Source organism: Pogona vitticeps, chromosome 2 (assembly GCF_051106095.1).
Source record: "Pogona vitticeps strain Pit_001003342236 chromosome 2, PviZW2.1, whole genome shotgun sequence".
NCBI classification, from domain to species: domain Eukaryota; kingdom Metazoa; phylum Chordata; class Lepidosauria; order Squamata; family Agamidae; genus Pogona; species Pogona vitticeps.
Window position 1 is genome coordinate 42858206 of NC_135784.1, and position 16379 is coordinate 42874584.

Genomic DNA, 16379 nt, shown 5'->3' on the forward strand with positions numbered 1-16379 from the left:
ATCAGCATCAGTAGCCTATTTCAAACTACAGTACACTTATTAAGACTGAATCTCCCCTTCCTTATTTCCCAAATATCTCCTTGTTACATTGTCAAGCATGTTTTTAAGAATTTTTTCCCCACCTGGATTCCTCTATGAGTATCATTTGGAAGGGTGTGCATGCCGATGCAGACTAGACATTACAGTTCAACAGATTAACCACAGGGTCAACACCAGGACTGGTCATATGTCTGTCTTTTATTGGGAGTTTGACCGGAGGAGCATTGACAGGAGATGACCTCTGCTTGTGAGCCCTCTTGCTGGTCTGCCTGTGCCACATCCTTGATCCTATTTTTCACCATTGGTGAAAGGGGGCGGCATGCCCAGGAGATAAAGGATGCTGGAGGCATGTGGGTGGCAGCTGGGTACCTGAGGTTCACCTGAGGTTTGGTCTCTGTCTCCTGTCCTAGAGCTAAGCTCCTCTCAAACCCAAGAGAGGAAAACCTAGGATTTCCTGTGGTTCTCGAGGCCCCTGCTCGTGGACTGTTGTTTCTCACTGACCCGCTCTGCATCCCCTTTTGAATGCCAGGGTCTTCTTGTCTATTCCTACACTTCTGTGCATTTTATTTTATTTCCCTGTTACGATATCTATTGACACACACATATCTAAAATAAATAGACCGAAAGGTCACGGCTTCGGCAGCGCCAAAGCGGAACTAGCCACCGCGTAAGGAAAGAAGCCAAAGGCAAAGCGCATTTCTGGAAAGAAGACAGGTTCACGTCTGCCTTTCTATAAGCACAAGTCTCTCCCCTCCTCCCCCCACGGCGCCCCAAACCCGAGGCTAAGTTGAACCGGTCCGGGCACAAGCGTGAGGCGAGCACCTTCAAAGGGAACGGGAAACCGGCGCCTTGGCTGAGGCGGGCCCCGACGGCGACGCTGCTCGACGGGCCCAAACCGGAGGCAAAGGGGCTTGACCTGAAAAAGCCACGTCTCTTGCCTCCTTGGCTCCGGGCCTTCCCTCCGCCCCAGCCAGCCTTCCCGCCTCGGCCTGGCCCCTCCCTGTGGCCGCTTCTTCCCCTCCCACCCCCTCAGCGCCGAAGGCCTCGAGAGCAACGCGCGGCGGCGGCGGCGGCGGCACCAACTCCGGAGCGCGCAGGTAAGGACGGTCCCGCCGGGCAGCTCTTGGCGAGCGCACGAACCGCCCCGCGGCTGCTCGGGGGCGCGAAAAGGGCGCCAAACTTTGGCAGGCGCTGGAGGAGGGAGGCCGGGAAAGAGGGGCCAGCCCCTGAGGTTTTGGGGACGTGGACAGTTCAGGGAGCGCGGGGGTGCCACGGGGCACGCGTCTGTTTGGGTGCGTGGGCGCTCTCCTCGTATGCAGCTGGAGCGTCCGAAGAAGGAGCCGAAATATCCTCCGAGGTCGCTCGTCTTCCGAAAGAGGGGGAGAGAGGGAGGGCGTTTTAACCCCAAATAGGGCACCAGATGCTTTCAGAGGTCGCTGCCCTGCCCAGCTTGCTTAATCCCCTCCACCCAAGAAGCCGTGGTGTCGCCTGGGTTTCTAATGCAGAAACTTAAGGTTCCAATGGTGGTGGCAGGCAGCCACTTTTACAACAGGCGCTATTTCCTTTGACAGTGAGATATCAGAGAGTAAATAATCATACACCCGAGATATGAAGTGCGGGTAGCTGATGTCTGCAGCAGTACAGTATACTGCTTTTTGCACCCGCTCCCCATCCCCCGAGCATCCAGGCGAGATCAGCACTGGAAAATTATAGTTTGGGCCTGGCCAGGATAGTTTTTCAGGGGTGTGATAGTGTGATGTATTGCGCAACGCATCTCATCCGACAGGTACAGCTTCTCAGCATATGTCTGTTATCTGTGCAATCAAGGTGCTCTGCAGTAGGTGTTTTAAAATTTAGACAGTGCCACTTTCTAAATCAGCTGGGGAGTATCTAGCTTTCCCCCCAACCAGTGGTAGGATCATTCCCTATGGCTTGAAGAGCCTATGATGCCTAAGCTAAACAGCTCTGGATATAATCAGTGCTTGGATGGGAGACTTAAGGGGAAGCTTTTGTGTACCATCATGAGTTTCATGAGGGAACAAGGAAAAGTGAATAAATAAAAGGAGAGATTATCTTTGCCTGATTCCTCTCTCTAGTCCTCAGTGCCACCTTCTCCAGTCTTCTGGAGGGCCCCCAGAATAGCTTTACAGGGTGTAGTACCAAAGATGATGGAAGTTCTGCAAAGGTCTCTTCCTCTCGCCTATCCAGCAGCAGAAATGCACCACTGGATCAGGAGGCTTCCATGGATGTATGTATTTGGCCCTGCTGAAACACGTTAAGCAAGAAAGTTTTCAAAGCTTTTCACCACTTAATAAAGACACAATGTATTGTTATTTACCCCAGACATCCTGAGACTGTTTCTCCCTGTATCCTTTGATATTTAAGAGAGAGCCAGTATGGTTTAGTGGGATAGAAGGAAGGATTAGGACTCAAGAGACCTGGGTTCAAATATGCACTTGCTTGAGGGTGCAAAAGAAAAAAATCACTTAAATATCTCATATACCTTGAAAGCCCTACTACGCTGCCTTGGGTCCTTTTAATATTTTAATATTTTTATTAATATTAATATTTTATATGAATTAATAAAGTTGCCATAAATTGGATGCAACTTGATGGCACATAATATGGACTCATACACAAGCATGTGTGCATGCACACACACATCTGTGTAGACTTAATGTGCAAAATATAGAAATATAGCTATATAAACCATATATTTCTGTATGAATTTGCATTCCAAAATTCCAAATTTCTAGCCCATAGCTTAGCAGGTAAGAAGCAGTGATTCTGTATTCTGTTAGTGGATTTTCTGTTGTAAGGAAAAAGATGGATGAGATTGCAGAAAAAACAAGGGAGGGTTACAAGTGGGGGATCTGAAGTCCTTTTAAAATTCAGTCACAGGCAAGGACATGATATAAGTGTCATCTCTGTGTATGAACGTTCTCCCAGACAATGGTGCCTGTTCAACCAGAGAATGCAAAGGATCCTTTTAATGGACTGCAATTCCCAGAATCCATGAGGCATGCTAACTGGTAGGATCTGGAAACTGTAGTCAAAAGAGGTGTCTGTCCTAGGATGTACCTGGGACATAGAGAAATCCAACTGTCTCAATGCTGTTAGAAGCATCACTTCTCAGTTGTACCTGAAAACCATAAATAAGATGTAGGTAAATACTATACTGAGAAAATATGTTTCTGTTTTATTTTTTGCAAAACATATGGGGGTGGGGGTGGCTTCGCTGAACATGAATATTTAAAATAAAAGTAGAATAATGTTTGGCCTTTCTTTGGTTAGGTTTGCACAAACCTTTAGTTGACGGCATTAAAAAAACCCAAACCAATGAAGCAGCCCATGAGAAAACCTGAATTGAATGTATCAGAGTTCTGCCTTGATTTACGTCTTTAGTCCACCATCTTTGGTTCGAGAGTGGTTGCCTAAAGACTGAATACTGGTTTTAACATGGCCTTTGGGTCTTAAGAAATAACTGCCCCTGAAGTTAATTAAAGGTTGTGGGAAGCGATATAGTAAAAAAAACAACAGAAAAAACGAATCAGGAGGCTGTCAGGAAAGATCTAGCACACTCTAGCATGTATTGAAATGTGAGGGTAGTTGAGGTGCAGAAAATATGACAGTCAGCATCAGTGAAATACTGTATGCATTTAATTTACTGACTAAAATCCTATTTTCATTTTACCCCACTTTGAGGCAAACATCATGACTTTTGGTGCCAAGTTGTTCCAAGTTAAGAAGTCAGTGCGGATATTATCTGTTATACATCGAACAGTACAACATGGTACAGTATGTGGCAGAGTGCATTTATGCTGTCTCTTTAACTTGACTCAATTTGTGGCCAAACGTACCCTCTTTGTTTCATGCTTGTGGGCATAACTCATAGGATTATGGCTACTTATTCTGCTTGCCTTTTGTATATCTTAAAAATCTTTTCTATTAGACATAATTGTTGACATGAATCATTCTCCTTTGCCCCCATCCCCAGTAATAATAGAAAGCAAGAAAAACAACACTTGAGCTAGATTCTTAAAAGTCCAGATCTCAATGCAACATTGTGCTGGTGTTGCAGTATCAGTGTGACAGACCTTTTTGGCCTTCCTGTCCCCACTGTAGCCTTTGACGTCCCATGAAGACCGGCTCCAGAGGGTTTCCCATCCCTCTGCAACAGCTTTTTAGGGATCTCTGGGCATATGCTATGGTGAACGGAGATTTCCCTGCTCCCGAATCTACTGATGGAAGCTGTTCTATCCATCAATGTCCATCACTGGATTTAATGTACATATTTGTTAGTTACATTTATATCCCACTGTTTCTTCAGTGACCTTCAGGTACAGGACACGATTGTTCTCTCCTCTTCTTCTTTTCATAACAACCCTGTGAAGTAGGTAGGATGGCTCAAGGTTGTCTGGCTTGGTGGGGACTCCCAAGTCCCTCTTCACCTAAACAGCTGTGCCACAATGGCTTTAATCTCAACAGATTAAAACAACAGGATAGTTTGTGTGGATAATAAAACACAGTTTTTACATGGAAAGCTGGAAGTAATATACATTAAGGTGAGAGAACTGCCATAGATGTTTTATTTATTTTATTTATTTACCATATTTTTAGCCGCACCATTACCAGTGGCTTGCCACTTCCATGAAGGTACTCTTTCTCCAGGTGGAGACATCCTGGCCTCCAGTGAGAATCTTAACATTTGGGTAGTCTACAGTTCAGATATCCAAGGCTTAGACCATTTATGGCTTTAGTACCAGCATTTGGATTGTGTCCAGGGAAAACCTTTACCAGATTGTTATTGTTTCATCCTGCATATGGAAGCCTGTAATTTAATTTTATCATGGGGCAGCTCCATGATAAGACACAGCACTCATCTCTGCAGTTGTGATGGGGAACTCCAGGATCTGAGGCTGAATTTAGTCCTCCCAGCTTCCCCAAATGTCCCAGTGTTTGGTGGTTTCCCAGATTCTGGATATTTTCCTTCCATTCAGAAAAATTGAAATGTTCTCCCGAGACATTTATGTTAGAGTAAGCTTTATGTTGCAGGGACGTGGTGGCGCTGTGGGCTAAACTGCAGAAGCCTGTGCTGCAGGGTCAGAAGACCAAGCAGTCGTAAGATCGAATCCACGCGACGGACTGAGCTCCCGTCGCTTGTCCCAGCTCCCGCCAACCTAGTGGTTCGAAAACATGCAAATGCAAGTAGATCAATAGGGACCACCTCAGCGGGAAGGTAACAGCGTTCCGTGTCTAAGTCGCACTGGCCATGTGACCACGGAAGATTGTCTTCGGACAAAAACGCTGGCTCTATGGCTTGGAAATGGGGATGAGCACCGCCCACTAGAGTCGAACACGACTGGACAAAAATTGTCAAGGGGAACCTTTACCTTTACCTAAGCTTTATGTTAGAGTAGGTTGGTATTTTTGGCCTCACACTTTTTCTTTTAATCTCAACTCCCCAAGGATGTATGATTTAGTTCATAGCTGCTGAAATGCCTGTTGGGAGAAGTGCATGTAGAAACCAATAAGAATTAGAAATAGAAAAAAAGGATAATGTTTATTAGAGTGAATTAATTGTGTCCAAGGAATGTGATACAAGCTGACACTGGGTGTGCACTTTGTTTTTCAGGGTGTCCAGAAAAGTGCTTACAGGGATTTAATTTAGCCTTGACATGCCACCTCCAGCAGAAACAAGCCTAGCCTATACCCCTCCAGATGGTGGATGGGGATGGGCGGTGGTATTTGGAGCATTCATATCCATTGGATTTTCATATGCTTTCCCTAAAAGCATAGCAATCTTTTTCAAAGAAATCCAGGATTTCTTTGGCACATCGTACAGTGCGATTGCATGGGTGTCTTCCATTATGCTGGCTGCTATGTATGGTGGAGGTGAGTAAAACAGAATTATCTACTTGGGTTGGATTTGATTTCAAAATGGAAGAAACACAAGCTTCTAAGTTAACCTAGAAAACTGACTCCAGTTGGAATTATCTGAATGTACAAAAGAGAAAAGATGTTTATGATGTGAAACTACTAATAGTCATGGTTAATTCTCACATGCTAAGCTGGCACAGTTCAGTCCCACTGTGTAGTGTTTTATTGTACTCATTTCCAAATGTATTTATTTATTTATTTAATTTATATCCCACTCATCTAGACTGAAATCTACTCTGGGCGGCTAACAGCAATTCATAAAATAATAACGGTATAAAATAAAACAACAGCATTAATATAATTCAACACGGCAAGAATAAATTAAGTAATGACAGGAGGGAAGGCCTGCCTAAAGAGCCAGTTCTTAAATTTGCTCTTCAAAACACCCAGCGAGGGAGCCAGACAAATTTCTGAGGGTAGACTGTTCCAGAGATGAGGGACCACTGCCAAGAAGGCCCGGTTTCTTGTTCTTTCTCTCCGGGCCTCCCTCAGCATTAGGCTCCTCAGCCGCCCATCCTGGCTAGAATGAGTGATTTGAGGAGATCTAGGTGGGAGAAGGTGTTCCGCCAGATATTTAGGTCCTAGGTATTTAACTGTTACCTGTGCAGTTGTAAACAACATCTCCAGACACCGTACTCATTCTACCAACAGAATTGTTGGGTATTTTTTTGGGGGGGGAAACAAATACAAAATGGCTGGGACCAAAATTGTCTCAACACTAAGGGAGAGATCTGAATCTGTGGCCTGTCATGTGAGCAGTTGGACAGTTTCCAAGCTTATGCAAGGAAATATCCAGGAATTTCTCCTTGTGCAAGTTGGAAAACTGTCCAAATGCCTGCATAATGGACCCTTGTGTGAGCAGTAGGAACTGGCAGGATTGTTGTCCTCATTAATTACATAGCCAAATATTAAAATTACTGAACATTGCCCTTAGACCATCAGACAAAATAAGAGATTCTTTAGCCATATATTGCTGCAGCTATGCTGCTAGGGTAGTCTAGTTTTCTTTTGTACATTAAGTCAGGTAACAATGAGAAATGGAAAAGGTGTATAGAAATATAAGACAGTAGGAATAGAAGATTAGTTGATATAAATGCAGAGGAGGGGATTCTTTTTCTGTGATATAGAAAACAGACCAAGTGCTCTTCGATTAATAGTGATGTGAATTTTTCCTGAGTACCAAGTACCTTTCCAATAATATTTTGAAAAAAGATCACTTTGGATTTTGCATTGGTTTTGCAGCTGAGTGCACAAAATGCCTTGGCAAGTATCCTGTTCTATATGCACTGGAAAATCCACTGGAGGAAGTTGCCAGAGCAGTCTAACACGATGTCAGTCATGTGCCTCATTGCACATGACCAAGACTTCATCAGATAGCTGCAGGAGCTTCAGCATTTGGAACTCCATGTGCAATTAAATACTGAACAGGATACAGGCCCTGGTTTCTGAATAGTGAAATGTGGCCCGTATAGGCATCCTTCAGTCTCGAAAGACTATGGTATCGTGCTCTGTATGGAGGACTTGGAACAGCGTCTAGTGTGGCTGAGGAGGCCAATTCGAGAGTGACAATCCCTTCCACACTGGAGACAAATCCAATCTGTCCCCTGTCCAGCTCCCTGGTTTTGCTTCCTTTGTGACTTCCTCTTTGCCTCAGCCTGCTGGACAAGGGTCTCTTCAAATTGGGAGAGGCCGTGATGTACTGCCTGCCTCCAGGCTGAACGATCAGATGTCAGAGTTTCCCATCTGTTGAGGTCTATTCCTAAGGCCTTCAGATCCCGCTTGCAGATATCCTTGTATCGCAGCTGTGGTCTCCCTCTGGGGCGATTTCCCTGCACTAATTCTCCATATAGGAGATCCTTTGGAATCCGACCATCAGCCATTCTCACAACGTGCCCAAGCCAGTGTAGACGTCGCTGTTTCAGTAATGTATGCATGCTGAAAATTCCAGCTCGTTCTAGGACTACTCTATTTGGAACTCTGTCCTGCCAGGTGATACCAAAAATCCGTCGTAGGCAACGCATATGGAAGGTGTTCAGCTTCCTCTCCTGCCGGGCACAAAGGGTCCAGGACTCGCTGCAGTACAGGAGTGTGCTCAGGACACAGGCTCTATAGACCTGGATCTTGGTATGTGTTGTCAGTTTCTTATTGAGCCATACTCTCTTTGTGAGTCTAGAGAACATGGTGGCTGCTTTCCCAATGCGTTTATCCAGCTCGACATCTAGAGAGAGGGTGTCAGAGATGGTTGAGCCAAGGTACACAAAGTCATGAACAACCTCCAATTCTTGTGTGGAGATGGTAATAGAGGGAGGTGAGTCCACACCCTGGCCCATGACTTGTGTTTTCTTCAGGCTGATTGTTAGTCCAAAGTCTTGGCAGGCCTTGCTGAAACGATTCATGAGTTGTTGGAGGTCTTCAGCAGAGTGGGCAACAATGGCTGCATCGTCTGCAAAGAGGAAGTCCCGCATGCATTTCAGTTGGACTTTGGTCTTCGCTCTCAATCTAGAGAGATTAAAGAGCTTTCCATCTGATCTAGTCCGGAGATAGGTGGCCCGTGTATATGTCAAGTATTATGGGGACAATGTCATGCTTTAGGCTCAGTTGCTTGTCTGGAAAATAGGAATCATACACAACCATTTCAAAAGATCATAATGTCTTACACAATTGAAACACAATTTTGCCTAATAACCAGTGAAAATATTGAAAGTGGCATGAAAGATATTTCAAATAAAATAAATATTTCCAGAGCCACTGTGATGTAACGGATGGAGTGTCAGAATAGAATTTAGGCCATGGAAATTCTGGGAGGTTATAGCAATGATAAACTGTTCTTGAACATCTCAGGTATCTTGAAAACCCTATTAAGGTTAGACTAATTTGAAAGCAATATGACAGCACATAACAGCAGCAAAATAGTTCCAAGCATGCATAGTTTTTAATCTCCCAAATTTGTAGCATCTGATTGCCGAATGGCATCCTCTTTTTAATTCACGAAGCTGTGAACATTTTCTCAGAAGTAGTTAGGATCAATTATATTTGTAGCCATTTTCTGTGTTTTGCAAGGTGACATCCTCAGGAATTGAGGGGGGAAAACCCAGTTGCAGGTTTTGCTCCCATCTTTTGCTTTTTGTGTACATAATAAAGGGGGAAACTTGCTAATTTGCCCTGTGTCTCCAGATAAAACAATACATGCACATTTTCACGGGAAGTATACGGGACTGTACAGCTTGCCCATGGCCATAATGGCTGATTCTTCTGGACAGTGGAGAACTGAAGTCCTAATCTCTGGCTCCATGTTGGTGTTGTTTAGTTGTTAAGTCATGTCCGACTCTTCGTGTCCCCATGGACCAGAGCCCGCCAGGCCATCCTGTCTTCCACTGCCTCCTGGAGTTGGGTCAAATTCATGTTGGTAGCTTCAATGACACTGTCCAGCCATCTTGCCCTCTGTCATCCCCTTCTCCTCTTGCCTTCACACTTTCCCAACATCAGGGTCTTTTCCAGGGAGTCTTCTCTTCTCATGGAGATGGCCAAAGTATTGAAGTCTCAGCTTTAGGATCTGTCCTTCCAGTGGATCCATAGGCAGAGATTAACCACTTCTGGGTATTCTCTCCCCTGAAAAGGATTGCTGTAAGTCAGAATTGACTTGATGGCATACAGTTATTATTATAATACAGTATACGCCTATGTACAGTGGTGCCTCGCATAGCGAGGTTAATCCGTTCCGGATTAACCTTTGCTATGCAAAAACATCGCTGTACGGATCAAAAAAAGCCACTGGAATGCATTAAACATTGTTTAATGCGTTCCAAATTAGCAGTAAACTCACCGTACAGCGATGTTTTCCGGATCCGGCAGCCATTTTCGCGCCCTCAGTAAGCGAGGGGAGGGCGCAAAAACGCTGCGCGCGGCCATTTCGGCCGCAGCAAGACCGCGGATCAGCTGTTCGGCGGGTCCAAAATGGCCGCCGGAACACCCGAAATGGCCGCGCACAGCGTTTTCACACCCTCCCCTCGCTTACCAAGGGCACGAAAACGCTGCCCGCGGCCATTTCGGGTGTTCCGGCGGCCATTTTGGACCCGCTGAACAGCTGATCCGCAGGTCGCAAAGCGAAGGTCGGTAAGCGAAACGCTTACCGAACTTCGCTATGCGAATTTCACCCATTGGGGCCGATGCGATGCCTTCGCATTAGCGATCCCAGAAAAAGGATCGCTATGCGAATTCATCGCTGTACGGGGCGCTCGTTAAGCGAGGCACCACTGTATGTGTGTCTTATCACGTATACCAGTGGAGGCAGTGGAAGACAGGAGGGCCTGGCGTGCTCTGGTCAATGGGGTCACAAAGAGTTGGGCACGACTAAACAACAAATGCTAGTGGATCCCTACCTTGGGTACGCCAGGTGTTCTTGGATTGCAGTTCCCAGAAACCTCAGCCACCACAGCTGGGGAGTTGCAGTCCAAGATCACCTGGCTCACCCAAGATTGGGAACCACTGACCTACCCCATTGGTGGGAGAATAGTGGCAAGAGGGGTTTCACTATCTTACCTCTTTCCTACCTCTTTCTCTTATACAGCAATTGTTACTTGAATCGCTTGGAGAAAAGCCTCTCACTGGTGTCCATGGAAGCCCCCCCTCCCAACATAATTACTACTTTTAGGTGATCCATTGATGGCAGTATCTTCCTGGGGAGGCAAGAGTTAAACATCCCATCCCTCCATGCTAGGACAGCCATAAAATATTTATTAAGCAATTCTTATGCTTGAAAAAGGTCTTCCACTCATGCCATTAGAACCATCCCTGCCCACAACAAGCCCAGTTGCAATGTGCAAACTGTTTTCAAGGAAGAACACAGCTGGTGGGGAGAGATAGGTTAACATGGGCACTGCATTCATTGTACATTGTGATCCTTCTGATAATCATCTGCTACCCTATAGTTATGCTTAAGAAAAGCTTCCCATTGTCACCAATTGAAGTCTTTCTCCTTCTGCAACCCTAATTGTGTACACAGGTGAGGGCTGAGAGTGAGACCATGGAGATACCTGCATGTACGTATAAGTGTTATGTATGAGTGTGTGTGTCTAAGAGTGAAAGTTGGGCAGTGCTTCTCCTGCTTTGCCCCACTGATCAGTATTGTCTTGTATTGTGAGTGGGTGAAGTGCTGCTCTGGTCAGATCATGGGATGCTTCTCCACACATTTCTGGTAGGATATCCCTGAGATTTTCAGCCTTTGGGCTGAGAAAGTCTTCCCATTCTTTGCAAAGGGAGAATTAAGTTTTCACCACCTCACTATATGAAGCTTTTCTCTTTCTACAGTTCCTGAGGTGCAGGATTAAAACTTGCTGAATCTTGCAAAAAATGTTATTTCCTTCAGAATTGCACCACATTTCCTTGTGTCTAGTCCTCCTCCTCCTTCCTACACATCTGAACCTTCAAAAGCTTCTGCTTAATATCCAGGAACTGAAGAATACACACAGATACCTACACAGAGTTTTAATTCTTTTGAAGTACAGCATGCCTAAAATAACCACTGCTGTTTTTTCTAAGCTTTTTTCATTTCTAATATTTATTTATTAATTAGATTTTTATACCATCCATTAGTGGCAAGCCACTACCCTGGGTTAAGTGTGGGACATAGACATAAGAACCCAACTCCCCCCCCAGCCTTAAATGATTTTAAAAAAAACATTAAAAGACCATGATGATGACGATGAAACCCAAACAGAATCAAAGTACAACATAAATTGTAACAGCTATTTAAGAGACCTTGGAAGTGCATCAGGGCACTGGTTCATACAAGATTGTGGAGTTAATGTTTGATTAAAGAGGGGCTGTTTCAACACTATGTAGCTATTTCTGCTGAAAGTAGAAATCCAGGATAATATAGTTATATATGCAGAGGGCTATTTCATATGTAAAGCATATAAAGTAGATTATTTATATTCCCTCTTACGTATAACCAAGAGACCCTGACCCAGTGAAAGGAATTCTTGCTTGTGAGAGTTTCAATAACCAGTTGATCGAGGGCGCCATTCTTTTCTTGTCAAACAGATGTTTGATAGATGAGCAGAAACAAGAAAGAAGATGCCAACATGCCCTGTATGGTTTATTTTTTGGATTCAGATTTCCCCTGCCAGTATGGTTGGGTGGTAGAGGATTGTAGGAGTTGTAATTTGTAAATGTAAGCATTTCCAAGCTCTGCTATACCCAGGTGCAATGGTACTGTTTCCTGGTGATCAAACAACGAGCAGGAGATTGTGAACCAGTCTGACCATGCTCTGTGCTGAAGCAATTCCTGTAGGCAGAGAAGGGTTGTTTTAAGAGAGATTACTTTCAGTGAAGCAACCCTTTCCAGTGTGATCTGATGCAATTGTTTAGCGCCGCTGGATCTCATCCTGAATCTGCTCATGTTTTAAGCAGGAAAGGTTAGGTCAGGCAGAGAAAAATATAAGTGCAGCAATGGCAGCTTCACGGCTCCTTCATGGATTGCTGCCTTGTCGTGGCGAAGGGGCTTGAGTAACTCAGAGAAACTATGGGCTATGCCTTGCAGGGACACCCAAGACGGACAGGACATAGTGGAGAGTTCCGTCTAAACGCAATCCACCTGGAGTAGGAAATGGCAAGCCACTCCAGTATCTTTGCCAAGAACGCCCCATGATCAGAAACAAAAGGCTAAAAGATATGACGCTGGAAGATGGGCCCCTCAGGTCGGAAGGCGTCCAACATGCTACTGAGGAAGAGCGGAGGACAAGTACAAGTAGCTCCAGAGCTAATGAAGTGGTTGGGCCAAAGCCGAAAGGACGCTCAGCTGTGGACGTGCCTGGAAGTGAAAGGAAAGTCCGATGCTGCAAAGAAAAATACTGCATAGGAACCTGGAATGTAAGATCTATGAACGTTGGGAAGCTGGAGGTGGTCAAACAGGAGATGGCAAGAATAAACATCGACATCCTGGGCATCAGTGAACTAAAATGGACAGGAATGGGCGAATTCAGCTCAGATGATTATCATATCTACTATTGTGGGCAAGAATCCCGTAGAAGGAATGGAGTAGCCCTCATAGTCAACAAAAGAGTGGGAAAAGCTGTAATGGGATACAATCTCAAAAATGATAGAATGATGTCAATACGAATCCAAGGCAGACCATTCAACATCACAATAATCCAAGTTTATGCACCAACCAGCATTGCTGAGGAGACTGAAATTGAACAATTCTATGAAGATTTACAACACCTTCTAGAACTGACACCAAAGAAAGATGTTCTTCTCATTCTAGGGGACTGGAATGCTAAAGTAGGGAGCCAAGAGATAAAAGGAACAACAGGGAAGTTTGGCCTTGGAGTTCAGAACGAAGCAGGACAAAGGCTAATAGAGTATTGTCAAGAGAATAAGCTGGTCATCACAAACACTCTTTTCCAACAACACAAGAGGCGACTCTATACATGGAAATCACCAGATGGGCAATATCGAAATCAGATTGATTATATTCTCTGCAGCCAAAGATGGAGAAGCTCTATACAGTCAGCAAAAACAAGACCTGGAGCTGACTGCGGTTCTGATCATCAGCTTCTCATAGCAAAATTCAAGCTTAGACTGAAGAGATTAGGAAAAACCACTGGGCCACTCAGGTATAATCTAAACCAAATCCCTTATGAATACACAGTGGAAGTAAAGAACAGATTTAAGGAACTAGATTTGGTGGACAGAGTGCCTGAAGAACTTTGGATAGAGGCTCGTAACATTGTCCAGGAGGCAGCAACGAAAACCATCCCAAAGAAAAGGAAATGCAAGAAAGCAAAGTGGCTGTCCAACGAGGCCTGAGAAATAGCAGAGAGGAGAAGGGAAGCAAAATGCAAGGGAGATAGGGAAAGTTACAGAAACTTGAATTCAGACTTCCAAAGAATAGCAAGGAGAGACAAGAGGGCCTTCTTAAATGAACAATGCAACGAAATAGAGGAAGATAACAGAAAAGGAAAGACCAGAGATCTGTTCAGGAAAATTGGACATATTAGAGGAACATTTTGCGCAAAGATGAATATGATAAAAGACAAAAATGGGAGGGACCTAACAGAAGCAGAAGACGTCAAGAAGAGGTGGCAAGAATACACAGAGGAATTATATCAGAAAGATTTGGATATCCCGGACAACCCAGACAATGTAGTTGCTGACCTTGAGCCAGACATCCTGGAGAGCGAAGTCAAGTGGGCCTTAGAAAGCCTGGCTAACAACAAGGCCAGTGGAGGTGATGGCATTCCAGTTGAACTATTTAAAATCTTGAAAGATGATGCTGTTAAGGTGCTACATTCAATATGCCAGCAAGTTTGGAAAACTCAACAGTGGCCAGAGGATTGGAAAAGATCAGTCTACATCCCAATCCCAAAGAAAGGCAGTGCCAAAGAATGCTCCAACTACCGTACAATTGCACTCATTTCGCACGCTAGCAAGGTTATGCTCAAAATCCTCCAAGGTAGGCTTCAGCAGTATGTGGACCGAGAACTCCCAGAAGTACAAGCTGGATTCCGAAGAGGCAGAGGAACTCGAGACCAAATTGCTAACTTGCGCTGGATTATGGAGAAAGCCAGAGAGTTCCAGAAAAATATCTACTTCTGCTTCATTGACTATGCGAAAGCCTTTGACTGTGTGGACCACAGCAAACTATGGCAAGTTCTTAAAGAAATGGGAGTGCCTGACCACTTTATCTGTCTCCTGAGAAACCTATATGTGGGACAGGAAGCAACAGTTAGAACTGGTCATGGAACAACTGAGTGGTTCAAAATTGGGAAAGGAGTACGGCAAGGCTGTATATTGTCCCCCAGCTTATTTAACTTATATGCAGAATACATCATGCGGAAGGCTGGACTGGAAGAAACCCAAGCCGGAATTAAGATTGCCGGAAGAAATATCAACAACCTCCGATATGCAGATGATACCACTCTGATGGCAGAAAGTGAGGAGGAATTAAAGAACCTTGTAATGAGAGTGAAAGAGGAGAGTGCAAAAAACGGTCTGAAACTCAACATCAAAAAACTAAGATCATGGCCACTGGTCCCATCACCTCCTGGGAAATAGAAGGGGAAAATATGGAGGCAGTGTCAAATTTTATCTTCCTGGGCTCCATGATCACTGCAGATGGAGACAGCAGCCCTGAAATTAAAAGGCACCTTCTTCTTGGGAGGAAAGCGATGACAAATCTTGACAGCATCTTGAAAAGCAGAGACATCACCTTGCCAACAAAAGTCCGAATAGTCAAAGCTATGGTTTTTCCTGTCGTGATGTATGGAAGTGAGAGCTGGACCATAAAGAAAGCAGACCGCCGAAGAATTGATGCCTTTGAATTGTGGTGCTGGAGGAGGCTCTTGAGAATCCCCTGGACTGCAAGGAGAACAAACCTATCAGTTCTAAAGGAAATCAACCCTGAATCCTCACTTGAAGGACAGATCCTGAAGCTGAGGCTCCAGTACTTTGGCCATCTCATGAGAAGAAAAGAGTCCTTGGAAAAAACCTTGATGTTAGGAGGGTGTGATGGCAAGAGGAGAAGGGGACGACCAAGGATGAGATGGCTGGACAGTATCTGCGAAGCAACCAACATGAACCTGACACAACTCCGGGAGGCAGTAGAAGACAGGAGGGCCTGGCGTGCTTTGGTCCATGGGGTCACGAAGAGTCGGACACGACTAAACGACTAAACACACACACACACAATGGCAGCTATGTTGCCTTTGATTTAGCTTGCAGTTTCTTGGATTTGGATAATATGTTGGCTAATATCATTGTGTAGCCATCCTTCAGTCTTGAAAGGCTATGGTAACATGCTCTGAATAGTGGTCTTGGAACAGCATCTAGTGTGGCTGAGGAGGCCAAATCGAAAGTAACAATCCCTTCTACACCGAAGACAAATACAATCTGTCCCCTGTCCAGCTTCCTGATTTTGCTGGTTTTGGGACTGCCTTTTTGCCTTGGCCTGCTGGACAAGTGCCTCTTCAAATTGGGAGAGGCCATGATGCACCTCCTGCCTCCAGGCTAAACGCTCAGATGTCACGGTTTCCCATCTGTTGAGGTCCATTCCTAAGGCCTTCAGATCCTGCTTGCAGATATCCTTGTATCGCAGCTGTGGTCTCCCACTGGGGTGCTTTCCCTGCACTAATTCTCCATACAGGAGATCTTTTGGAATCCAACCATCAGCCATTCTCATGACATGCCCAAGTCAATGTAGAAGTCACTGTGTCAGTAATGCATATATGCTAACAATTCCAAGTCATTCTAGGACTACTCTATTTGGAACTTTGTCCTGCCAGGTGATGCCAAAAATATGTCAGAGGCACACATATGGAAGGTGTTCAGCTTCCTCTCCTGCCGTGCACAAAGGGTCCAGGACTCACTGCAGTACAGGAGTGTGCTCAGGACACAGGCTC

The 16379-nt window shown here is 44.9% G+C and overlaps 1 protein-coding gene across 1 annotated transcript in view; it reads left to right on the forward strand.

Moving 5' to 3' along the window:
* Positions 1-1011: 1011 nt before the first annotated feature.
* LOC110089505 (monocarboxylate transporter 2) overlaps positions 1012-16379 on the forward strand; it is a 48463-nt gene continuing 33095 nt past the window's right edge. The window contains exons 1-2 of the mRNA XM_020812617.3: positions 1012-1136; positions 5675-5934. Coding sequence (XP_020668276.2) covers positions 5718-5934 — 217 coding nt within the window. The 5' untranslated portion in view covers positions 1012-1136; positions 5675-5717. The remainder of the gene's footprint in view (positions 1137-5674; positions 5935-16379) is intronic.